Source organism: Sarcophilus harrisii, chromosome 3 (assembly GCF_902635505.1).
Source record: "Sarcophilus harrisii chromosome 3, mSarHar1.11, whole genome shotgun sequence".
In the NCBI taxonomy this organism is placed as follows: domain Eukaryota; kingdom Metazoa; phylum Chordata; class Mammalia; order Dasyuromorphia; family Dasyuridae; genus Sarcophilus; species Sarcophilus harrisii.
Genome location: NC_045428.1, coordinates 380,256,521 through 380,281,663, shown reverse-complemented (window position 1 = coordinate 380,281,663; position 25,143 = coordinate 380,256,521). Strand labels below are relative to the sequence as shown.

At 33.1% G+C, this 25,143-nt stretch overlaps 1 protein-coding gene across 1 annotated transcript in view; it reads left to right on the top strand.

Annotated features, from left to right (window-relative positions):
- The window catches only part of COL3A1 (collagen type III alpha 1 chain), a 64,689-nt gene extending 41,115 nt beyond the window's left edge, over positions 1–23,574 (top strand). The window contains exons 21-51 of the mRNA XM_003764039.4: positions 421–474; positions 1,353–1,451; positions 3,001–3,054; positions 3,352–3,450; positions 3,530–3,583; positions 3,689–3,742; positions 5,217–5,270; positions 5,729–5,782; positions 6,250–6,294; positions 6,829–6,927; positions 7,014–7,121; positions 7,479–7,532; positions 8,490–8,543; positions 8,629–8,682; positions 9,385–9,438; positions 9,995–10,102; positions 10,269–10,322; positions 10,946–10,999; positions 11,235–11,396; positions 11,884–11,991; positions 12,642–12,749; positions 13,426–13,479; positions 15,230–15,337; positions 16,595–16,648; positions 17,234–17,341; positions 18,199–18,252; positions 18,468–18,575; positions 19,400–19,685; positions 20,459–20,646; positions 21,728–21,970; positions 22,438–23,574. Coding sequence (XP_003764087.1) covers positions 421–474; positions 1,353–1,451; positions 3,001–3,054; positions 3,352–3,450; positions 3,530–3,583; positions 3,689–3,742; positions 5,217–5,270; positions 5,729–5,782; positions 6,250–6,294; positions 6,829–6,927; positions 7,014–7,121; positions 7,479–7,532; positions 8,490–8,543; positions 8,629–8,682; positions 9,385–9,438; positions 9,995–10,102; positions 10,269–10,322; positions 10,946–10,999; positions 11,235–11,396; positions 11,884–11,991; positions 12,642–12,749; positions 13,426–13,479; positions 15,230–15,337; positions 16,595–16,648; positions 17,234–17,341; positions 18,199–18,252; positions 18,468–18,575; positions 19,400–19,685; positions 20,459–20,646; positions 21,728–21,970; positions 22,438–22,584 — 2,934 coding nt within the window. The 3' untranslated portion in view covers positions 22,585–23,574. The remainder of the gene's footprint in view (positions 1–420; positions 475–1,352; positions 1,452–3,000; positions 3,055–3,351; positions 3,451–3,529; positions 3,584–3,688; positions 3,743–5,216; positions 5,271–5,728; positions 5,783–6,249; positions 6,295–6,828; positions 6,928–7,013; positions 7,122–7,478; positions 7,533–8,489; positions 8,544–8,628; positions 8,683–9,384; positions 9,439–9,994; positions 10,103–10,268; positions 10,323–10,945; positions 11,000–11,234; positions 11,397–11,883; positions 11,992–12,641; positions 12,750–13,425; positions 13,480–15,229; positions 15,338–16,594; positions 16,649–17,233; positions 17,342–18,198; positions 18,253–18,467; positions 18,576–19,399; positions 19,686–20,458; positions 20,647–21,727; positions 21,971–22,437) is intronic.
- Positions 23,575–25,143: the final 1,569 nt, after the last annotated feature.

Sequence of the window (25,143 nt, the reverse complement as noted above, 5' to 3'; positions counted from 1 at the left end):
GCTGTACAAAAAGAATTGGACTTTAAAATAGTGTATAATTAACCTGTAAAGGAAGTCAAAAATGCAGGCGGACAAAAATAGAGGGATTGGGAATTCTATGTAGTGAGTCATACTCATTTCCCAGAGTTCTTTCACTGGGTGTAGCTGGATAACCTTTCATTTTCAATATGCTTCAAGAATAATCTGTACTGGTTAGAAAATAGTATATACCTTCAATATCTATGACAATTGTGGTATAATCCAAGTAGAAAATTCTCACGGTTAATTCCTTTCTCTAGTGTTGTCATTTAGATATATGTACAGAAAATAAATGCCAAACATTTATTTATGTTTTAGATTTTTGAATGCCTTCATTTTTCCCTTCCAATATTTTGGTAATTTTCCTTTTCATATGAAATATTTCACCTTCCTACTTTTCAGGGAGCCCCTGGATTCCGAGGTAGTGCAGGAAGCCCTGGCACTCCAGGTGAAAAGGTAAGGGTGTGTATGTGTGTGAATGTGTGTAGGTTGAAGAAAAACCCACATTTAGGATCTCCTTTTCAGTCTATGAAATTGCTCAGCATGCTGTTTTTACATGCATATATACACAGTATTAAAAGGAAAACCAATTAGATTGAAATAAAGTTATCAAAATGTTCTTTAAAAAAGTTCTTAGACCCCATTTAAAGAACTCTGACCTATAGCCAACCTGAGGAAATCAGAAAAGTGTCTCTAGCAAGTTTCAGAAAAATGACTTTACATATCAATACAATGCTAGGGAATCATGCCAAAATTAAAAAAAAATGTGAGACTGACAAAATAGGCAAAGCCAAAAAAAAAGCAAAGAAAAATAATTTTTATCAGATCTTCCATAATTCTATTCCATTGATTTAACAGTAATAATGACTGTTAAGCTGTAAGCAAGATTGCTGTTAATGATAACTTAAATTTCCTTCAATAACATTTGTGCCCAGACCACATTTTCTGATTGAAGATCCTGGTTCACTTTATTCAAATTCAATTGGATTGCTGCTTTAAATGTCACTTTTAATGAGTGGGTCATTGGCTAAAGTTAAGAATCTTGTCAAAAAGAAATTTAGTTACCTTGCGGTTTATGGTACTACAATAGAACTTTATGTTGTATAAAAAGAGGTTCACTATTCTAGAAACTGTGTAGCATTTTTGTAGGATAGTATTGCCACTTTTGCAATGTAAGTTAATAAATACATATTTCAACAAATTTCTATACAGCAACTTCATGAAATTGCCTACAACTTAATAGGCAAAATGATGCTTACCTCCATTATATTTGGGAGTCAATATTTTTTAGTTATTTTTTATTCATCTTAACCTTCTGTTATTTAATCAATAAGGGTCCTGCTGGTGAGCGTGGTGGTCCAGGTCCTCCAGGGCCCAGAGGACCTATTGGTGAAGCTGGACGGGATGGGAATCCCGGAAGCCCAGGACAAAGGGTAAGGTGAAAAGTTGTATTTGAATATGGATTTAATGAAAGCATTTGTAGAAAATTGAAGTGTTCAACCAAACTATGCCTTTCTTAAGATTCAAGACACTTGGAAATTTTAAAGCTATGCTTTTAAATGAAAATTCACCAAACTTATTACTTCCAGATTGATACAAGCTCTGAATTCTGGAGATGCAATCAGTTACAATGGGAATTGCAATACACTTAAAAGTTAACTAAAGTATGTTTCCAGGCTTATTTCAACTACTCAGGCATAATTGGGCACTCATCATTCATTTCTCTGTTACAAGATGTAAGGCAAGAGTCTTATGATTTCTGTTTATGAATCAAACATAAAACCAGCTATGTGATCTTAAAAAGTGCATTCAAATGCTGAATTAGATTTCTTATATATATTTCTTATATATATATTCTTATAGACTAATTCCATTTATTATAAGGATGATGGAATAAGATAAGATTTTTCATTGTATTTTATTTTTTCAAATAAAAAGAATTTATCTTCTTTTATACCTCTCAATTTAAAAGAAAAAAAGGAAGAAAAAGACTTTGTAAAAACTACATTTAGTGAAGAAAACCAGATTCTCACATTGGCTTTCTCCAAAAATGTCTTATTCTACATCTTGAATCCATCATTTCTCTCTCAGAAGTTGAGTAGCATAGTCTTCTTGCATCCTAGTGGCTCAGTGTATTTCTCAGAAATATCAAGTCATTCAAATTTTAGAGTATTATTATTGTTATATAAATTATTCTACTGGTTTGTCACTTCCTTCAATATTAGTCAGTTCATAAAGGTCTTTCCAGGTTTTTCTTTTGGAAATGATCAGTTTTTATAAAGCACTTTAGAAAATTCAAAGCATCATAATAATTGTGATTGTTGTGATGTAATAGTAATGCTTACCCCAGTTCTTTGAGATGTAGTGGGTCACTGAAAAGTTTTTCAGCAGGTTTTCTATGGAAATTATACTCAATTTTCAAGATCTTTTCTTTAGAAACTTAGATACATTTGATAGCGAACAAAGGGTATTAGTTTCTTCATGAGTTATTCTATTCTGATAGCTGATATCCTATTCTGATTCTGATAGGCAAGAGTTACATTGCTCCTTACCTAACATATCTCCATTTTTGTTCATATAGCAATCTTAATTCCCTAATATTGAAACAAAAAAGAAATACCGAATATATATAGTTAGTCTAATCTCTAAACTCACACTTGAAAAAAGAAGGATTAAGTAATTTTCCCCTGGAGACCTTTAAAAACAGGATCACTATCTCTCTAAGAGAATTTAAATAAAATCTTTTTTAGACTTCATGAAATTCTTTTTGGGGTTAAGTTAGAAGATACTTAAGCTTTATTCTAATTCTGGGAATCTGTGATAAACATAATATGTACTGCTTTGATTGTCATCAATACACATTGTAAAGACATATGAAAATATATGTAAGGACTCTGAGTGTAAATACATGTCATAGTTAATACTGTATTTTGGAAACTAATGATTCACAATCATGTAATTTACTGATTTCATCAAATTCAGGGTTTACCAGGAAGTCCAGGAGGCCCAGGCTCTGATGGCAAACCAGGCCCACCAGTATGTATATTTCATAAATCTTAGTCTACAATACAATAATAACTGAATTGTGCTAGTTCTATATGTGAATACATATAAATTGAATAGTTGCCAATGTGTGCATTTATTTATTGTACTAATTCATAATTAGTTTATAAGAGTAACCATTGATATGAAAATAATCACTGTGACCAAAGAAATAGAAACCCAGAAATGTTACTTAATCATTTTTACAATCAATCACCAATTTTCTCTATTATCACACCCCTTGTTTTAACTTTGTTCTGTGGATTTTCACCTTTTTATTTCACTCATTAGGGCAATCAAGGAGAATCTGGTCGAGCTGGTCCCCCAGGCCCATCTGGTCCCCGAGGTCAACCTGGAGTTATGGGTTTCCCTGGTCCTAAAGGCAATGATGTGAGTCAATTATATGACTGGTACTTTTCTCGTGGGATTGAAAAGAGCTAATTATTAAAACTAACCTCTTCTTCTTTAGGGTCCACCTGGAAAGAACGGAGAACGAGGTACTCCTGGAGGTCCTGGTCCCCAAGTATGTAGCATTTATCATATTTAATTATATTTTTGTACTCATGAACTTTTTTTTTGCCCTCTAACCATTAGATTTGCAATTCTAATAATCTTTTTTATTTTATAGGGTATTGCTGGAAAGAATGGTGAAACTGGACCTCCAGGTCCTCCAGGATCTGCTGTAAGTTTATTTATATATCTAAAAAACAGGGAGCAAAATCTGCTAGATGGAACTCAATAGTCTTCATCATTATTATCTTACATATATAAACTTTAACACTTTACAATTATAGATAAACAAAACAATTGTGGAATTTGTATACTGAAAAAAACTTCATTAATAGAATATCAGTTTCATTAATGGAGGCTGAATAAATAATTGATATATGTTCTTAGATTCCATGAAATGTTCTATACACACACACACACACACACACACACACACACACACAAGGGAGGGAGGGAGAGAGGGAAAGAAAAATAAAGAGAGAGAAAGAGAGAGAGAGTCTGGGCCTAAGCTTTAATTAGGGGGAGAAAATCATTATCCAAACTCTTTCACTGATGCATTAGAAAATATTAGATCATTTCCATTAGTTTTTTAATGACTTTACAACTGTACCTCAGGCTTTTCACTCCTTACATTAGATTACCTCAGGTTACCCAGAAAGAAAAGTTGTTATATGAAAAAGTCGCATTAAAGGGCTCTATACCAATCTATCCCTTTGTTAAAAACCAAAACTCTGTTCAAATTTTGTTTGGGGGCAAGAGGAGAAAGGGACAAAACTAAGTAGTTTGAAATACTACTCATTACTACTATGAAATCTCATAATTCACCTTTGTAAAACTCAGTTCTTAGCCCAGTGCCTGTAGCATAGTATGCCTTCAAATATTTATTGACAAATTAAATTCTAACAAAATCACAATTGCTGATATTTATATTGTATTTTAAAACTTTTCTTTCTTTTTTGGTAAAATAATCCAGTTAATGTAATTAAATGAACATAGTACAGAATATCAATAACATTTATTAAATTCCAGGAAGCAGGCTAAACACTTGGGATGCAAAGAAAGCCAAAGTATCATCTTTGCTTTCCAGGAGATTATATTCTGATTATTACAATTGGAATCCATATTCTAGGTGGATAAAATATCATGAAATTATGTACTATCTCTTTATTAAGTTAGCATGATATGTCACATCATTATGACATTATATAGATTGCATGTTATTTTTACATGTGACTGAGGAAAGGGAATACTGATATTAGGTTGTAATATTGAGAACAGCCATTTTATTCTTATTAGCCTCATTGAGCAAGAGGTTTGAGTCATTTGTAAAATCCTTTATAATCCCAAAAGTCTTAAGGTTAGTATTAAGGAGGAAAATAGTAACAATTATTTAATTAATATCTACTCTGCCATTTACTAGCTACATTTTTGGGTCATTTTTAATGCCTCTGATATACAAAAAGTTGAAAATTACTGAGATGATCCATTGTTCTTTTATTATCAAAGTTGAACTGAGAATAATTTTTACAACTTGAATATAGTTTTTTTAAAGGAAAGTCTATATGTAGATGATGTTATGTCACCAAAGTAAATTAAAGATGAGGTAATTCATTTTTAATCATAAAGAAACTATCTTTTCCCAACAGGGCCCACCTGGTGAAAGAGGAGAACCTGGAGCAACTGGGCCACAAGGTTTCCAAGTATGTCCTTTTTATTTAATCCCTGGATATTTATTTCTAAGAAACCATCTCTTCCATGCTATGCAGACTTGATTGCATTAATGGACTATGCTACTAGTTTTCTTCATATATGATGAAAAGAATATTTATGATTTATATATGATGAAAGAATAGAGAGCAGTAATATTAGAGAAAATATTTACATTTACTTATATATAATATGAATAAATATGAGTAATTCTATTTTTATATAAGTTTTATATAAACAATAGTAATCATACATTTGTTAAATGTTTTAATAATTTTGAAAAGGCAAAATAATGGACTAAATTTGTTATTTATTTTCCTAAAATAAAGACAATTAATATTATGTTGTTGGAATCAGTAAATTTTCATATCTGAAAAAGGGTTTATAGAACTAGGACAATTGTTTAAAAAATGTAAGAGTAAAAAATTATCTTAATTATCAATCTTTTTAGGGGTTGCCTGGGACTAACGGTCCTCCTGGAGAAAATGGAAAGCCTGGTGATCCTGTAAGTGGTATTTCCTTTTCTAAAAGCAATGAGCATAAAAAAGTAAATAATTAATTCCTTGGTTGTACATGCTTTTGCATGTCACAAATTATAGATTTAAAGTTAAATTTTGAATGTTTTTGCTACAACAAAAGATGAAAAATCAACAGATTAAATCAAATAGAAACCATTTCTTTATGGTAGTAATCAAGAATTTGACTTAAAAGAGGATATAGGGAAATAAAGGAAAACTAAAATGTCTCATTCCTACTTATCTAATTTGTACCTAATCTAATATCTTTATATAATAGAAGACATATCACTAAAATGTGAATTCTGATATCCCATGGAACAGAATCTAAAATCTGATGTCATATAATCTATAAAACATAAGTTTATTAAATTACTCATTACTTGCATTATTGATTGGTTATATGAATTAATTTGATATTGAAGAGAGAGAGAAATATTATTTTCTTTTTAACTAGGGTCCAAAAGGTGAAGCTGGTGGACCTGGAATCCCAGGAGGCAAGGTAAATATTTTAATTTACCAAACATAAATTGAATTGGATAGTGAAAATTTATTTTCAGAAATATAAATAGAAATTTGTTAATTATATAGAAATTAGTAGTAGTAACATGATAAATTATTTTCTTAATGTTCATGATTTTTAGAAACATAAACACAGTCCTGTTATGTTAAACTTAATTAGCAGGAAAATAAATTTCCAAGTTTTCTGCTCCCTTACCCCAAATTAATATTAAACATATTAGGTCTATATAAAAGAATCACCTGCTAGGGTTCCATTTCTTATTTTAAATTTGGGGTTATCTAATATGTCTCCATGTTGTTTCTGTATAGTTACCCCAAATTAATAGTAAAGTGAACATAATTGGTCTTGATCATTAAAATTATAAAAGATTGAACATAATGCTGTTTTAACACAATGGTCATCTTTTAAAAAATTAAAACTTAAGTTTTACCTTTTGTAACTTCTTTGGGTATTTTTTATTATTGTTGTTAAATGCATTTTAGCTTTAAAATGGCACAAATTATCTTATTATAGGGTGATGCTGGTCCACCTGGTGAACGTGGTGCTGCAGGAAACCCAGGAAACCCAGGAGCAAGAGGTATACCTGGTCCCCCTGGTCCTGATGGTGGAAAAGTAAGAATCAAATTTTTATAGTCTCCTAACAAAATTTCAATAAATGTGTTATACACCATTTAATTGATTTATGATTCTGTCATTAGGGTCCTGCTGGTCCACCTGGTCCTCCTGGCAACTCAGGTCCACCTGGTCTACAGGGTATGCCTGGAGAAAGAGGAGGTGTTGGGCTTCCAGGTCCAAAGGGTGAGAAGGTATCCATTTCTTTTCTCTTTATTTATTGAAGCACCTTCTTGGTTAAAAGGAAAACATCAACACAACCCACATAGATATGCATATATGTATTATATATTATATTATATATGTATTATATTATATTGTATTATGTATGTATATTGTATATATTGCCCTGTTAAATTTGAATTGTTCTTGCAAGCCTAACTAATTACAATACCAGAAAACATCTTGGAAAATAAGCAGAGAACAAAAGGGAACAAAAAAAATGGAGTAGCAACAAATCAAAATATGTAAATGTATCAACTTACTATTATAATTAGATTATTATAATTTTGAATTATACATAATAATTCTTTGGGGCTCACATTTGACAGGGTGAACCAGGCGGCAAAGGTGGTGATGGACCCCCTGGGAAAGATGGCACAAGAGTGAGTATTAAACACTTGATTCAGATACAATGATACTGAAATAGATTTATTGAATTAACCACATGACAAATACCCACTATTCCAAATATCATAATGTTCAAATGTTAAGCAATTTAATCAGAAGACAGCCCCTCCCTCTACTTTTGTAAATTTAAATAATGCTTAGGAAAAACAAATTACTTGCTATCTTGATATGCAAGCTAATCTGGATTCCATCATGTGCTCTCTCATTTACAATACATGACCCAACAATGAAAAAGTTGAAATGTTAACATAATAACTTCTTTCATTAAATATTAAAATTTAGGATAAAATATTATTTATTTAAAGAAAATTATAACTAAAACCCTGAAATTACAAGGAAAACTTCACATTTAAAATTTGGGATTTAATTATTTTTCAATTGTTTATTAAGATTTAGGAAATTTTTTGGTAAAATCCCAGGGAATTAGACTATGATATAAAAATTGTTTAATGTGCAAAAACCTAAGCAGTGACTTATGAAAGTTTCTAAGATACTAAAACAATGACTTTCAAACGTAAAGGGTGAAATTATAAATTTTTTCAAATTATAATTTGAATGATATGAATGAATATACTCTGGAATTTATAACAAACTAGGTACAATAAACCATGAACAGCTGTAGTGTATTTTTCTTTAAAATTCTTCCCAAAAATAATGGAGGGGAGGGTGGAGGGAGGGAGGAGGAGGGAATTTGACCAGCTACACAGAACACTCAGTGATCACTGAGTAATGACAACATTTAGTATTTTCGGTATTTGTAATTACATTTCTCCATGTTCCTCATTTGTTCAATTAAGTTGGACAGGCATAAAGTAAGCTTTATACCATGCCCAAATGAACATACAATTTATATCAGTTATTGTCCTTGCCCTCATGGAACTTTTTGCCTCTTCTTAAATTCAATATTGAAATATTTTTCCTGTTTTCTTTAGGGTCCAGCAGGTCCCATTGGACCACCTGGTCCAGCTGGACAACCTGGAGATAAGGTAACAAATAATTTAGAAATAAAAAAGCAAATTCTAATGCTTTACATGAAGTCACTTGATAAGCATTATTACCTTTGTTTTTCAGGGTGAAAGTGGCCCTGCAGGGCCTTCAGGTCTTGCTGGTCCTCGTGGTGGCCCTGTAAGTTATATTAATTGTTTTTCGATATTGATTTTATGTTTTTACCTGTGTTTACAATTCAGAAACTTAAGAAATCATCAAAGAAAAGAAAAATATCAGCTAAAAGAAGAAACAAATACACTGAGAAATTCCAACTCTCTGTCTCTTTAGAGTAGAATAATTCAACATATGCCATTTCCCAAAAGGTCAATGGAAAGAGACATTATCTTTTTTCTGTATACCACAGTGTTCAAATAGTAATTCTCCAGCAATTCTACAGTCTTCAGACTCATTTTACATAGTCTCTTCCTTTGTTTACAAAAACTAGGTGATCTAAGATTTCTCTATTTCTAAATTATTTCATTCTATAAACAGTATTCTCAATTAGTGCAGCTATAAAATATTCAATTAAATTTTAAATCACAAATTATTTAAAAGTATATGAATGAAAAGATAAAACCTGAAATGCCAAAAATCAGAATTAATTCATGAAATGTTATGATGAATGAGAGAAATTAGAAAGCTAATTCTGCCCAAAATATTTGTCAAGTTGAGGAAAGTCATGTGTCAAAAACAGATTTTTTCCTATGAAATGAAATTATTGCATATTCTACACCACAATTTATGTCTGAAGAAATAGAGGATCTTATCTTAAGAATAAATTTTGGCCTTCTATGAAGGGAATATTTTTGTTGTGTTAAAAAAATATATTTTATATTATAGGGTGAAAGAGGTGAACATGGACCTCCTGGGCCTGCTGGTTTCCCTGGTGCTCCTGTAAGTGCAAATTATATAGATTAGAGAGATAGATAGATAGATAGACTTTTCCACAGACATAACAGATTTTTTTTGAGAAATATTGGTCCTAAATTAGTAGTTATGGGAAAATAACTACAAGAGCTAAAAAATTATTTGCTCTGCCTTATCTATAAAATGAAGGAGTTAGATTGAGTGATCTCTAAGGCACTTAGAATGCTAACATTTAATGATTTTAACATTGATTGCCAATAGGTAGTTTATTTCATCCTACTAATTTTTTCTGTGGTTCAATAACTTCATCTGTAAAATGGGAATAAAAATAATTCCTTCACCTATCAAGCAAAGTAATTGTGATAATAGCAATTTGGATGAGATCCTCCAAAATATGATTATAGGTCTGCTTAAAGGTTTTAAAATATAAAACAAAAAGTTATATTTTAACAATATATCCCTACCTCATACATTTTTATAATGAATATGGCAATTTTCCTTTCTTCTACATTGAGATATGGACTTTGAGGAATTAGGATAATTTATTCCATATGTATTTATGCCTTGTTATTTTGGGATATAGGGACAAAATGGTGAACCTGGTGCTAAAGGAGAGAGGGGTGCTCCAGGAGAAAAAGGTGAAGCAGGTCCTCCAGGTCTGGCAGGGCCCCAAGGAGGCCCTGGCCCAGCTGTAAGTATTCCATCTTTCCAGATTCTTTTAAACCAAAGAATACATGTCAATAGACACATAAAATTTACTAGAGAACAGCATATCTTTTAATGTTGCTCCAACATCTCTTTTTTTCACTTGAAGTGAAAAAGCCTTAAGACTTAATGATGACTTTCCTTCCATGTAGGGTCCACCAGGTCCTCAAGGAGTCAAAGGTGATCGTGGTACTCCTGGTGGTCCTGTGAGTATTTTTCTCTTTTATTCTATTTCTGTTCCATGTAACTTCCATTACAATTTGTTTAGTGCTAATTAACAGAAAGCAATGTGAAGGTAAAATAGGACTTCATGGCATTTTTATTTAGCCATGGTTAACTTGTAGCCATTTCTAATGAGAGCAAAATAGTTAACCTAAGACCAGGGTTCTTGATTTCTCAGTTTTTCTGTTTTTAAGGTAGCAGTGATAGAAACTGGTCCCATTTACTACTACACAAGATTTTTTGGGGGAGGGAAATGATAGACCGCATTATAAGTACTTAAGATAGCAACTTTATTAATCCTATCCCTGTACAAAATCATTTGATTGTTCCCATACAGAAATTATTTATCCTTGAAAGATACAGGTAAAGAATTAACTCATGGTTAGTATATGCATTGGGTAATGACCCCCAAAAATGTTTCCAAAGAATTAATTATATTTTAGGTGATTAAGATTGGTTCAAAGATAGTCTGAAAGATTCCATTGTCTAGGAACTAAGGTCCCACTACCAAGACACAGGTCATTTATACCATAGACTCTAGACAGTTTTTTTTTCCTACTGTAGTACTATTATTTCAAGAGTGATTAAAATGATCATAATTTCACAGGGTACTGCTGGTTTTCCTGGTTCTCGTGGTCCTCCTGGTCCTCCTGGAAATAATGTAAGTTATATTTGGATGTTTTCATGCCACTTATTGTAGTAGGAGCAATACCAATACTGATCTAGTAATCTAAATAAAGCTTCTTTACAAACAAGGAAGCACAAAAAAATAGCATAAAATACTATCATAGCCTATCTCCTTAACTTTTGCTTAATCAAGGAGGAAAAGGAAGGATTGTGCTTCTTTGTTTTGTATTGCTCAGTTATAAGTCTCTATTCTTAACTTTTCTTCAAAGGGTAACCCAGGCCCTCCTGGCAACAATGGTGCACCTGGCAAAGATGGACCCCCTGGACCAGCTGGTAATAGTGGAGCTCCTGGCAATCCAGGAAGTCCTGGTCCAAAAGGTGATGCTGGACCACCAGGTGAAAAGGGACCAAGTGGCCCACCAGGAACACCGGTGAGTAACAACATTGTATTAATCATTTATTATATGAAACCTTGGATTCACATATCCAAAATTTTGAAAAGCATTAAGTCAATTAAATCTTCCCATGCTCTTCTGCTCTTTCAACTCCATTGTATTTTAATAATTATTTCAACTACCCACATTTACCCCTCAATTATATTTTGAAATTTCATCCCTCTACTATTAAATTTTTATTTTATCCATATTCAGGGAGAGGATTATAGTTTTACATAGTTAATCAAAAGTTAAGCTACTTCAAATTTTCAGATTATCAAAACTCAATTTGCAAAACACAACATTTTTTGACTTTGAAAATTTTACTACTCTAAAACACTTCATTTTCTTCCCAGGTCCTTATGGTACTGAGTATTCTTGGTCTTTTTTTTGGAACTATGAACCAGAGCTGCCGCAATAAAGGAAATGTGAATTAAGTAATTGTAACATTTAGATAACATGTTTTTGTTCTCTTTCTTAATAGGGAAGCCCAGGTCCATCAGGTATTACAGGTATTGCTGGAGCACGAGGTCTTGCAGGACCACCAGGTATGCCAGGAGGTCGGGGAGGACCTGGCCCACAAGGACCCAAAGTGAGTGGAGATTCATGGTTGCCTAATTGTTTCTTTGTATCTTGAGCATCTTTTGGTGTTCAATTTTTAAAGGTAGATTTATCTTTAATAAGCAAAATATTTAGCTTCAGAATGTCCCTTCATTTTTAACAAGTTATCCTTATTTTTATAATTTGGCAAATTAAATTCGATTTTTCTTGTGGGGAGGGTGAAGGAAACTTGACTTGCTCCTAGAACTTTTCTTCCAGTAAAGAAATAAGTCTAGTAGAGGGAAGTTTTAAAAATCCATATATGTATAAGTTTTAGGAATCTTTAAAATGCCAATAATCAAGTGATACAGACCTGTTTATATGGCAACAAATGCTAGCTGTCAATTATACAAGAGCAGCCAGATTACATAGGTCCTCTTGGTCTCCTAATTCATATGTGTCAGAAATTAGGTTTTCTTTTTCTTTCTGCCCAAATATCTCAGGCAGAATGTACCCTGTGTTTGCATATGTCACATCTGGATTATAAACTGTATAATAATTGGTTTACATCTAGAATCATCATTCAACTGAAAGGAGAGAAAAAAAAGTATAAAGAGAAATTACAGCACTTATATCTGTATATCAGGTTACTCTCAAGTGCTTTATTTTGACCAGGTTAAATTGTTATTTCTTTCCAAATAGGGTGAAGATGGCAAACCAGGGCCCAGTGGTCAAAATGGAGAACGTGGTCCTCAGGGTCCACAAGGTCTTCCTGGTTTAAGTGGAATGCCTGGGGAACCTGGCAGAGATGTAAGTCAGTCCTTTGGCAGCTTTTCCATAGTACAATCAAATTAACCTCAATAAATCTAATTTTCAACAGCAGCCAATTTAGTCTTTGTGAATATACCTCAGTTGAGATTTTCAATAGTCTAGATAAAACCAAATGACAGCATTCTCTTTTTCCTTCCTTCCTTCCTTCTTTCCCTCCTTCCTTTCTTCTTTCCTTCTTTTTCTTTCTCTTTCTTCATTGAAAGATACCTTCTATAGTAAAATTTGATTTGGGCTTCATGATATGAAGTTGTGATAATTATTTAATTAAAAAGATATTATTATTAGAAAGGCATAGGAATGTGATAACTTTCAGGAGGGAGAAGGCTGAAGGAGCTGAAAATGCTTGCATGTCTGATTTCATCTCTTAAGCCATGGGTGGGGAATATCCATCTCAAGGGCCTATAAGGCCCATGAAATCATTTGCTAAGGCAACCCACAGGTGAAGATGAGCTCAAAGATAATACTATGATCTCCCACTGCTTGAGTTGTATAACTTCATAATTTTGTGTGGGTTGTAAATGATGTCATAAATATCCAAATGACTCTTGACAAAAGTATGGTTCCCTAATCCTGTCTTAAACTGTGTGTAGTGTCAACTTTATTAATATGTTGATAGTTTCAAGTAATTCTAATTCTCTTGGCTTTTCCTCATTAGGGAAATCCTGGATCAGATGGACAGCCTGGTCGTGATGGTGCTCCTGGTGGCAAGGTACAATCTAAGCCTCTGGTGTCCTCAATAGGACTGATTACCCACAGAAGTTATCATAACTTTCTTCTCTACCTTCTTTAATCCTCCTACAACTCTCTGTTTCCCATTATTTTTAGTTAATACCTTGCCTATTACTGAAAAATAAACCGAGGTAATTTTCTATGAGCATACTCTCCTCTCATTCTTATCTTAAACCCCTAGACCTCATTTCCCACTCTTTTTTCCTTTGCCTTAATCTCTGAGAAAGAATGGCCCTTCTTGCCATAACCAATGCTTCTGTAACTGCACTTGATTCCATCTCTTCCCCTCTTTTCATCCTTAATCATTCTCTTCTCTCTTTCTAATCATCAGCTTCTCCGTGTTAACTGATTCCTTCCCTATTGACTACAAACATCTCCAAATTTCTCCATTCTTAAAAAATACTCACTAGGATCACCATGCCCTCCAATTGTTATCCTTTGCTATACTGTTAGTATTTGAATAAATAACATTTGGAATTCTGTGATTTTTAAGTCAATAAAGACAGTAAAACAAATTTATGAATCTTGACTAAAATATATCTACATCTATATCTATATATCTATCTAATTTCATTTGATCTCTTTAATGACTTACCCTCCATGTCATGATTCCATTCTGAAGATGGTTCTCAAGGTTGTATCTTGGCCTTTCTTATCTTCCGACTTTATACTCCTTTGGTAATCTTACTAGCATCCATGGTTTATCATTTCCTTGCAAATAATCACTAGACCTATATATCTAACTTCAGTTTCTCTTTTGAAGTGTAGTACCATATCACCAATATCCTATTTGACATTTCAAAATGGATGTCATGAGAATTTCTCAAATTCAACTATCAACAGTCAAAAATTGAATTCATTATCTTCCTGTCAAACCTCCCTGAATACCAGATTTCTTCATTTCTGTCAAGAGTACTATCCTCCTACTTTCTTAGGTTCATATTTCTGCTATAATCATGGAATCCTCCATCTTATCTCCCAACTATCAAATCAGTTATCAAATGGCTCTTTCTACCTTTATAACATCTCTTGCATCCAATCTTTTTTCTCTGTTCCTGTATCTGTCACCTTAATTTAAGATGTTATCACCTCTTACCTAGATTATTGCAATGGTTTTCTACCTGTTCTCTTTCGTCCAAGTCTCTCACTACTCCAGTCTACCCTATATAGTCTTAACAAAGTAATTCTCATTAAATATAAATTGGACCAAGACATTCTGCTATTCAACCAATTCCAGTGGCTTGCTATTATCTTTAAAATAAAACATGTGTCTCTGATTAGCTTTTAAAACCAAACAGAACACAGTGAACACAGTCTTCTGTGGCTGAAATAGTCTATCCTAACTTTTGCCTCATAAAACTCCTTCCATCCTTTAAGACATAACTCAAGCTATACTATCTAAAGGAATCTTGTCCTGATTTTCCCAACCAGTAAAGCTCTCTCCCCCAAACTATCTTGTATTTAAGTACTTGTTATATTTTTGTATTCATTAACTTTATATTTATTGTGTACATATTTATATGTGTATTTGGTATTCCTCCTTACAAGGAAGATTTATTTTGAGTAGAGATTGTTTCATTCTTTGCATGCCAATGCTTGTAAAATGTCTGGCATACATTAAATAATCAACAAACACACATCTACTAAAGAGATAGATGGATGACCAGGAGGTTAATTCAATACAGAATATATTAATTTTTTTACTCTGTACTTTGTGAATTTGTTCATAGGGTGACCGTGGTGAAGGTGGCCCTCCTGGAGCTCCTGGCTCTCCCGGACATCCTGGTCCTCCTGGTCCCACTGGTCCATCTGGAAAAAGTGGAGATAGGGGAGAATCTGTAAGTTCAAACAGGATCAGTTGTATTTTTGTATGTGTGAATTTCTCTCATGATATATATCAGTAGATGGAAGGAACTCACATTCTGGAATTTTTTCACTTATCTAGCAAGTAGAGGAAGGGATAAGTCTTTTTAAAACAAAAATTTCACTTTCATAGCAGAGAAATGATTATTTCAAATCAGAATTTCTGATAAAACCCCATGAGGAATTATTATCAAAATAAAAACCATCTATTAATGACACTGAGAAATAGAAAATTATGTTTCTAGTAAACTGGAAGCTGGATTAATAATGATGTACTTTTTTTCCTGCAAGTCTATTTTAATGCACATTCTAATGTAAAGTAAGTACTATGGATATTATTATCCTAATTTTATAAATGAAGAAACTGAAATTCAAACAGTTTAAGTAACTTTCTCTTAGTCAAACAACTAGTGTCATGTTGGAATACACAGGAGTTGTTGGAATACACAGGAGCCACCTGATAGTGACTGCTGGAGATCCAACCCAGACCTGCAGAATGTATCTCCTCTTGTGAAAGGATGATACATGGAGATTGAGAGTCAATTGCTGTTCTCTGACCTCTCTAAGAGGCCATTGCTTTGTCTGACCTCTCTCCTCTTCCCTCTGCCTCCAATTTATCTCATTTCCAGTCTGCAACATTTGTGTCAGCAAAAGCTGCCTTGCACCTTCTTCAGATGTTATAATTCACAGCTGTGGAGGCTCTCAGAGAATTGACCTGTCCCTTAACAGTGTCAGAGTAAATATTTGAATCCAGATCTTCCTAACTCTGTCGGCTAATTAATAAGCAGCTATTTCAAATAGATGTTTGAAACATTTAAGAAATATGTCAAAGCTAAAAGTCATACCATTAGCATTTTTTTCTTTCTGGTTCAGAACTGAGTTTGTATATTTACTGAAAGAGCCCGTGGCCTTCAGCTATTATATGTCAAAGAGCACTTAACCTGGGGGTCTTCCTGACTCATTGATTAATATATATTGATATTATTTAGCAATTCAAAATGGAACTTTGATTACCAACGTTGAGTACAGTTTGAATTAGAGAAGATACTAGAACTATTCTTACCTGGTATAACTATTCTTACCAGGTATATACCTGGTATATAAACTATAAACCTGGTATAGTTTACAAGATTCTTAATGGTTTTTTAAACACATGTGAACACCAAAATAAGAGTTTTCCAACTCAGCACTTTAAAAATTATATGAATTAACATTTTCTTTATTTACTTTAGGGTCCTGCTGGTCCTAGTGGTCCTCCTGGTCCTGCTGGTGCTCGAGGTGCTCCAGTAAGTGATATCTTCACATCTAAAAGCAACAGAAAACTGAAAATTGCTAGCAGAAAGTTACAGTTCAATCCACAAAAGGATTTCCAATGTTAAATCAATTAGAAAAACAATACAAATAATGACTTGTTCAGTACTTTCAACTGATTGCAATTAAACAGGCATTTATGAAAGGTGTGATATATGTTAGATACTGAGAATATAAATCCCCAAGTTAAGGAAACTTCCTGCCTTCAAGAAGTTTCCCTTCTAAAGTGTTCCTTGCAAGAGTTGATGTTAATTTTGTCAAATGGTCATTAAAATATTCCATTGAAAATATGGCAAATGGGAAAAATGACCCTAGAGTGGATTTGATGCAGAATATAATTGAATTTTTCTTTGATAATTCAGAAGGTAGCCCAGGATGTCAGAGCACTTCAGAATTATCATTTAAGCATCAATTATTGTTGTTCTATTACTGTGCAGAAGTGTCACTTGATCTAGAATTCTAGGTAAAAGAATATCAGACAACAGAACATATTTTAATAAAGAAATATATTGATTATTGCAAAAGCAAAATTATTATTATTTCTCACTGTATTTCTACAGGGTGCTCAGGGTCCCCGTGGTGACAAAGGTGAACCTGGTGAACGAGGTAATAATGGCATTAAAGGACATCGTGGTTTCCCTGGGACTCCTGGTCCACCAGGTGCCTCAGTAAGTGTTTAAATTTTTTAAAGTCCTCTTTGTTAGTTAAAACAAGCCCACACAGGGTACTAATTTTGCAACAAATTTTCATATTAAGCTCAGAACTTGGCCTTATAATCTTACAATGTGTTAATTCCTTATTCCAATGGAATTGCGTGTCCGTATTTATTCAGCTATTCTAAAAGCTAACATGTATTTTATTCTCCATTTAACATCACAGTTCATCACATGAACAAGTTATCATTACAGATAAAAGGAAAAATATATTTATTATTATTTATTTATTTATTTTTGCTGAGGCAATTGCGATTAAGTGGCTTGCCCAGGGTCACACAGCTAGGAAGTGTTAGTGTCTGACATCACATTTGAACTCAAGTCCTCCTGACTTCAGAGCTGATATTCTATCCACTGCACCACCTAGCTGCCCCTAAGGAAAAATATCTTACTAATTAAATCAGCTTTTTGGTTGTATCATGTCCAGTGAAATATAATCACTCTTATTTTAAATAGTATAACTATTAGTTTATTTTAGAACATGAGGTTCTAGTATAGGAGTATTACTTTGGACTAGCAAATAACTTTGGGGACTTTCATTTTTCTTTTTTAAAAAAGTAAAGAATATTATAAGTAAAAAGAAAGTATGCATTTTCCAATGAAGAAGTGACTAAATTCTCAGGTTTTCCAGATAGACATTAGAGGTGCTTTATCTTAGAGTTAGCTTGAGGAATTGGATAAAATAAGAAAGAAAGTATAATGGATTACTCTAAGTTATCATAACCATGAAACTGAATCTCATATAATCAATGATGACACTTTGAACTTTTAAAAATTTCTTAACTAATGTTAAAACTATACTACCTTTTCAGGGTGCACCTGGTCACCAAGGTGCCATTGGCAGTCCAGGACCTGCAGGCCCCCGAGTAAGTAATACTGAAAGATGACTACATGTTGCAAATTTTATAAGCCTATTTGAAAATGAAAAAAAAAATATATATATATTCACTTAGTGAGATTTCTATGACATAAATACATTTGAAAATAGGTTTCACATGCTTAATTTTGTCTATTTCCATTTTCTTACCTATTGTATGTGTTTCTATGGTTTTGTTAATTGTTTCCTTTGAATCTTATTTAGGGCCCTGTTGGACCCCATGGACCTCCTGGAAAAGATGGAGCAAGTGGACATGCAGGTCCCATTGGTCCTCCAGGTCCCCGCGGGAACAGAGGAGAAAGAGGATCAGATGTAAGGAGACAGAACTAGGATCAGATCCCAAATATCTTGGTCCATTATTCTTTGTTTAAAATACATCTGCATTAGAATTCAATTTCTCTGATTTTCACTAAGCAAAGAAAAGAATGTATTATAATGAAAACACTTGAAAATTCTCCCCACCTTAGGTCTCTCTACAAAATATGGTTTTTAATTTTGGGCCTTTTATCCTTTTTAAATAAATAGTAAACAAGTAATCTGAGAGTAGCATTAAGTTTACTAGACCTGGAATTTGCTTTAAATTTTCCTTTCATTTAAATTTTTTGTAAATTGTTTGATATTTAAGTTTTTTCAGTTTTTAAATCTTTTTTGACCAATGTCTTTTCAGTTATTAATTTGGGGAAAATAATATAGAAGATTGAAGCAAAAACATTCCATTTTATCATAATATAATTTTTCATTTGAAGTATATTTATCAGAAATATTTACCTTCTTAAAGATGACCATTGTATTTAAAACAATTAAGCTAAAAGGTTATCAAGTCATTACTCTGTTAGAGCCATTTAATTTAGAACTGAGAGGCACTTCGAAATCATCTAGTCTCATTCATATATATATATATGGAAACAGAGTCTTAGAATAGTTAAATTACTTGCCTAAAGTAACACATATATCTAAGTAGTAGATCCACAATTTGACCCCAGTTCTATGAGTTCAAATTTGAAAATAGTTGACTTTCTACCACCATGTCTCTCCAAATTAAGCTATGTTTTCTAGGGAATATTATAAACTTTTTCCATGTAGCTTTTCCAAGAAAAGAATATTTAATCATTGTCCACATTTTCTTCATTTCTTAGGGCTCTCCTGGTCATCCTGGAAACCCAGGTCCTCCTGGCCCACCTGGTGCCCCTGGTCCCTGCTGTGGTGGTGGTGGTGGTGCTATTATTGGACCTTCACAAGAAAAAGCTGCCCCATATTATGGAGATGAACCCATAGATTTCAAAATCAATACTGAAGAGATTTTGTCCTCACTCAAATCAATGAATGGACAGATAGAAAACATCATTAGTCCTGATGGATCACGAAAAAATCCTGCACGTAATTGCCGTGATCTGAAATTCTGCCATCCTGAACTTAAGAGTGGTATGTATATTGCAATGGAAACTCCTTTCTTTGTGAGGGTAACTTTTGCAAACGTAATAAATGGCACACTTCATCCCTTTATGATGTAGCTCATTTTTTCCCTAAAAAAATCAGGAAGTGAAACAAAAATACTATAATAGTAGTATTTAAAGGAATTAGCAGAAATGCATTTGAACTAGCTTGAAATAATGTTCTTCCAAGCTACTTTATGGAAGAAAAACTTATTAGATTATTAGTAATTTCCCCCAAAATTAACATTGCCATGAAAAATACATGTTCTAATCACCTTAGTATTCTCACTAAAATTAGACAAAAGAAAGTATAGAGAGTATTAAAATCATGTCAAGGTATCAAGAAATTATTTTTCTGTGACTCTCACACTTTCCTTAAAGACTCATACCAATTTTGTGTTAAAAGAGATCTCAGAACTTGAAATAGAGTCCAGCTCCCTTTTCAATGCAGGAATTCACTCTACACTGTCCTTGATGGGTGATTTTCAGCCCTCATAATATTTATTTGAGAAAAAACAAACTATTCTAACTTTGTACTTGATTAATAGAAAAGTAAAAGTTTCCCTCCAGATCCTCTAGTATAAAATATCAGTACATGTAATATACAATCAAATACTCTCATATATTTCAGATTTCTTTCTAATGTAGTCAACCTTCAGAACGGATTGCTAGATAAGAAAAAAATTTTTCATCCTAGATGAAATAATGAATTTTCCAAATGTACTTCATAATTCCATGAACTTCTATGTTGTGTATGTTCAGGACAATACTGGGTTGATCCTAATCAAGGCTGCAAAATGGATGCTATCCAAGTGTACTGTAATATGGAAACTGGTGAAACATGTATAAATGCCAGCCCCATGAATATTCCACGGAAGAACTGGTGGACAGAGTCCAAAGCTGAAAAGAAACACATTTGGTTTGGAGAGTCCATGAATGGTGGTTTCCAGGTAAGTAGAGAAATATTTTTATTAGCCTCCCAATTATATAAATTTATCTGATTTCCTACTATCCCTCTTCATTTTTCTTCAATTTGACAAATAATTATTATGTGCAAATTTATTTAGCAATTTTAATAATAGCAATAATTAAAATTTATATAGCACTTGCTATGTACCAGACACTGTGCTAAGTGCTTTGCAATTATTCTCTTATTTGATTCAACAACCCTAAGAGGTTTTACAGATGCAAAAACTAACGCTGAGTGATTGGCTCAGGGTCACATAACTAGTCAGAATCAGAAGCTGAATTTGAACTCTTCTGAACTCCATTTCTGGCATTATACCACTTACCCGCTTCTACGAAAGAAGCTAGTGATTTTGTAACATAAAGTGTTCTTACTGAGTAAACTTCCTCTATCAGTGCAATTCCATAAAGTATATGACTTATAGTGACATCTGGGTTGATACTTGCTCAGGACTACACAATTCTGCTCTGGTTCTCTGTATTAAAGATCAGGCTTAAATGTAGGGTGTGAGAGATAGTCTTCTATTTTCCATATCATGCTTCCTCTTACGTTAATGAAATGAGTATTCAAAATGAGTAAATAGTACTAAGCAGCTTTCCTTTAGCTACATGTTTAAAGAAAGCTTAAGAATTATGTTTAAATGAATCATTCATTCTTATGATGGAAACATTAAAATTTTCTGAGAAATATATTTACTTTGAAGACATACATTATAATAAAGTAAAAAACAAATTTATTACTATTTTTATATACATTATTTTAATATGGAAATTTTCTCTGCCATCTTAGCAGCATGAACAATCCTACACCATAAATGCTATACTGTGCCCCCTTAAATAGATGAAATCAAGAGACAGAGAGTGATAATGTTCTTTATCAGTTACATTTCTTCCACTAATCTGCTAGTAAATACAACATATGTATATAATAAATTATAAAATATAATAAATACAGATACACATACACACATATATATGTATATATTCCAATTCAATTTCAAGAACTAGAATTAAAATTTTAAATTCTTGTCTAATTTTCTTTCGTTTTTTTTTTTCCTACAAAAGTTTAGCTATGGTAATCCGGAACTTCCTGAAGATATTCTCGAGGTTCAATTGGCATTCCTCAGACTTCTTTCCAGCCGTGCTTCACAGAACATCACATATCATTGCAAGAACAGCATTGCTTATATGGATCAAGCCAGTGGGAATGTAAAGAAAGCTTTGAAGTTGATGGGTTCAAATGAAGGTGAATTCAAGGCTGAAGGAAATAGTAAATTCACATACACAGTTCTGGAAGATGGTTGCACTGTAAGTGAATAATTTAAAAATTCTTTTCTTAGTGTTCAAAATTCTTCCCTAGAAGACTACTTAATTCATTGGGCACCTTAAGTATACAGAGCAGCTCTCCCTTTTCTTGATATCTATGAATCCCTGATATGTAATTGGAGGGAGAACTGTTCTCCACATGTAAAATACATCCCATTTAAATATGCAGTAAACAAAGCTATTCTTTCATCATAATGACAATAAATTCTGCATCTCTGGAAGAAATCAGAGGCATACCCTCCAAAATTAGGTGACCTTAAGTAGGTTCCAGCATGCCATTTGATACAAAAATTTCAATTTCTCAATAAGGTAAACCCAAGGCTTTTTATATGGTAGGCACCAAGTAACTTGGGGTCTCTTTCTCCATATATAAACAACTTATGAAACACTGTTGATTTTCAGGTCATTAATGCAATTTTTTTCTCTTTTATTCCTTTTTTCCCCCACAGAAACACACTGGGGAATGGGGTCAAACAGTCTTTGAATACCGAACACGCAAGGCTATGAGACTTCCCATCATTGATATTGCTCCCTTCGATATTGGTGGTCCTGATCAAGAATTTGGTGCAGAAATTGGCCCTGTTTGCTTTTTGTAAAATAAGAAATTTGTTCTCTCTAAAAGCCCAGCAAAAAATCCACACTCCAACTGTGTTCCTCTTGTTCTAATCTTGTCAACCAATACAGGTGAACAACTGTATTCCAGTTATTTATTTCCAAAATTTCTGGAAAAAAAAAAAGATGATTTGATAGAAAGGGATCTTTTTTTGTTTTGCTAGTACACCAAATACAATTCAAATGCTTTTGGCTTTATTTTTTTTACCAATTCCATCTTCAAAATGTCTCAGTGGTGCTATAATAAACTTCAACAGTCTTACAACAATTCTGTGTTCCAGTCTTTGAATGCTGCCCCATTTGCAAGGCACTGAATATCCCAAGCATGAACAATTTAACCTCCTTTCTGAGATGGTAAAAAGAAAAAGCTAGAAAGGACTTCCCTGTTTCAACTACCTCATCTTGGACAGAAACTGGGATGAATTAGCTATCTCATCCAAAACAAATAAACAAGTAAAAACTTTATAAACTTTTGAGAGATTTCTAAATTCAATTCATTCATTTCATAAAACTGGTATAGTTCTGTGCCGATGGGTAGTGGACAAAATACAGGCTAGTGCAAGGACTGAGTGGCAGCCCCTTTTTTAAAGCTACTCAATTTTATTAATGAATTTAAATACATTTTTTCAAAGGTGCTTCTATACTTTCTTGTCATTGCTGGTCAAGACCACTAAAACTTGGGAAGGCAAATATGATGGTGCTATTCTATTTTCATTTTTAAAACTGCAGGTCAGGATTATTGTTGACTTGCACTAAAAAGCCTAGATTTTCAACATTTGTCAATGTTTCTTGTTAAAGATTGTTCTTGAGGGCTTTCTCCCTTCACTGTGTATATTTCAAGAAATAGCCTAGATGAGGCTACTTTGGTCCCATTCAAACAGTAAGCATGTTGAAGGATAACCATCTTTGTAAGCTTGTATGTGGTTGTTGGTCTTTTCCTCACAAAGACACATAATAAAATCTAATAAAATTTCTCATGGTCAAATTTTTCCCTCTTTTTTGTCCCTTTCCATATCTTTAACTCACATAAATCTACATAAGCAGAATTCTTCATAAGAATCCATTTTTTGGAAATTTTTAGAATTATGAAGCTAGAAAAGTAACTGGGTGCAGGGACTCTAACAAGGGGAGGGGAGTAAAATTGGAGAAGAGACAATGCCCAAAAGAGAATCCTCCAGAATTTTAGAATATAATGTACTTCCTGTATTTTAGGAGTAATAATATTCTACATACTCCATCTTAAGTTTCAAGATTTAAAGGTCAAAGGAACTTTAGGAATCCCACATCTAAATTAGTCATTTTACAGCTAAGAGAACTGAGGTTTTTTGAGGTAAAATGGTAAAATGATTTGTCTGGGGCCATATAGCTAGAAAGTGGCAGACCACAGATTCAAACTCAGATATTCTTGTCAAAATCCAGCACTCTTTCTACTATACTTCCTAAGATCTGCATAATAAAATAATAATGAAACCACTTACCTAGGCTCTCTTATAGAAGAATTTATCTTTACTCATTCACCTTTCCCTGAGATATATGAATCTTAACATAAATTATTTGATGGCATAGAGGTATGTCTCTTGCAAGTAAAGTCTTTTTAAGTTTGTTTTTTTTAAATATCTGAAATATTAAAAAGAATATAATATCAGATTCCAGAGATTTCCCACTGGTGGAGAATAATGGGATGAAGAATACTGGAAACTAATCAGATTGGGGGATATAATAGGATTAGAAAACATTTTTTTAATAGCTGAAGATTACTGTGTCTATTTAGGCATACTTCCAAGTCTCTCTGTTAAAAGTAATGTTAAATAAAAATATATTACCAGTCTTTTGGGAGCTGAACTCCCAGAATAGGCAGTACCTCCACAACAATATGGTATCATTTTGCTTTCCAACACTAGTTTCTATTCCTTTCCTAGGAGCATCTGATGGATCTTTGGGAACAGTGATTCAGCCCATGTCAAGTTTATCCATGTAGCATAACCATTGTATCATAAACTCACAGAGGTAGAACTGAGAGGGACTTTAGAGATTATTAACTCCAAGCTTTTACTTTTACAAATAAGGAAAGATAAGGTGAAATGTCATAATCAATGTCACATAAATGATAGTGATGAGATTAGATTTAGGGAGCCAAAATGATGAGATTAGGGTTCCTGGAGGTTTGGAGTTCAGGGAACCAAATGAAGAGGTTTGGCTCTCCTAAATCCCCTTAGGATCAGTGCAAGGTAGGGAGTTGTGGTAACCCCCCTTTTGGTGGTGCAGAGGTCCTTTGTAAAGGAATTTACAAGCCTGAAAAGCTAGACTGATAAAAAAGAAGTTTATTATTGGCATTGGGAAGTCAGCCTTTGCTGTGCATGAATAAAAAGAGTGAATTCCTTAGTGGCAAGATACCAGCAGAGAAGTAAACTTTCTAGTAGAGAAATCCCGAAAGTGAGGTATAAAGTCTTATTAGGGAAATAGGTGAGGATAAAGAGAGGGTAATATTGAAAAAGAATATTATTTCAGCAGGCAGAGGTTTCCTTGGCATAGCATGGCATGGT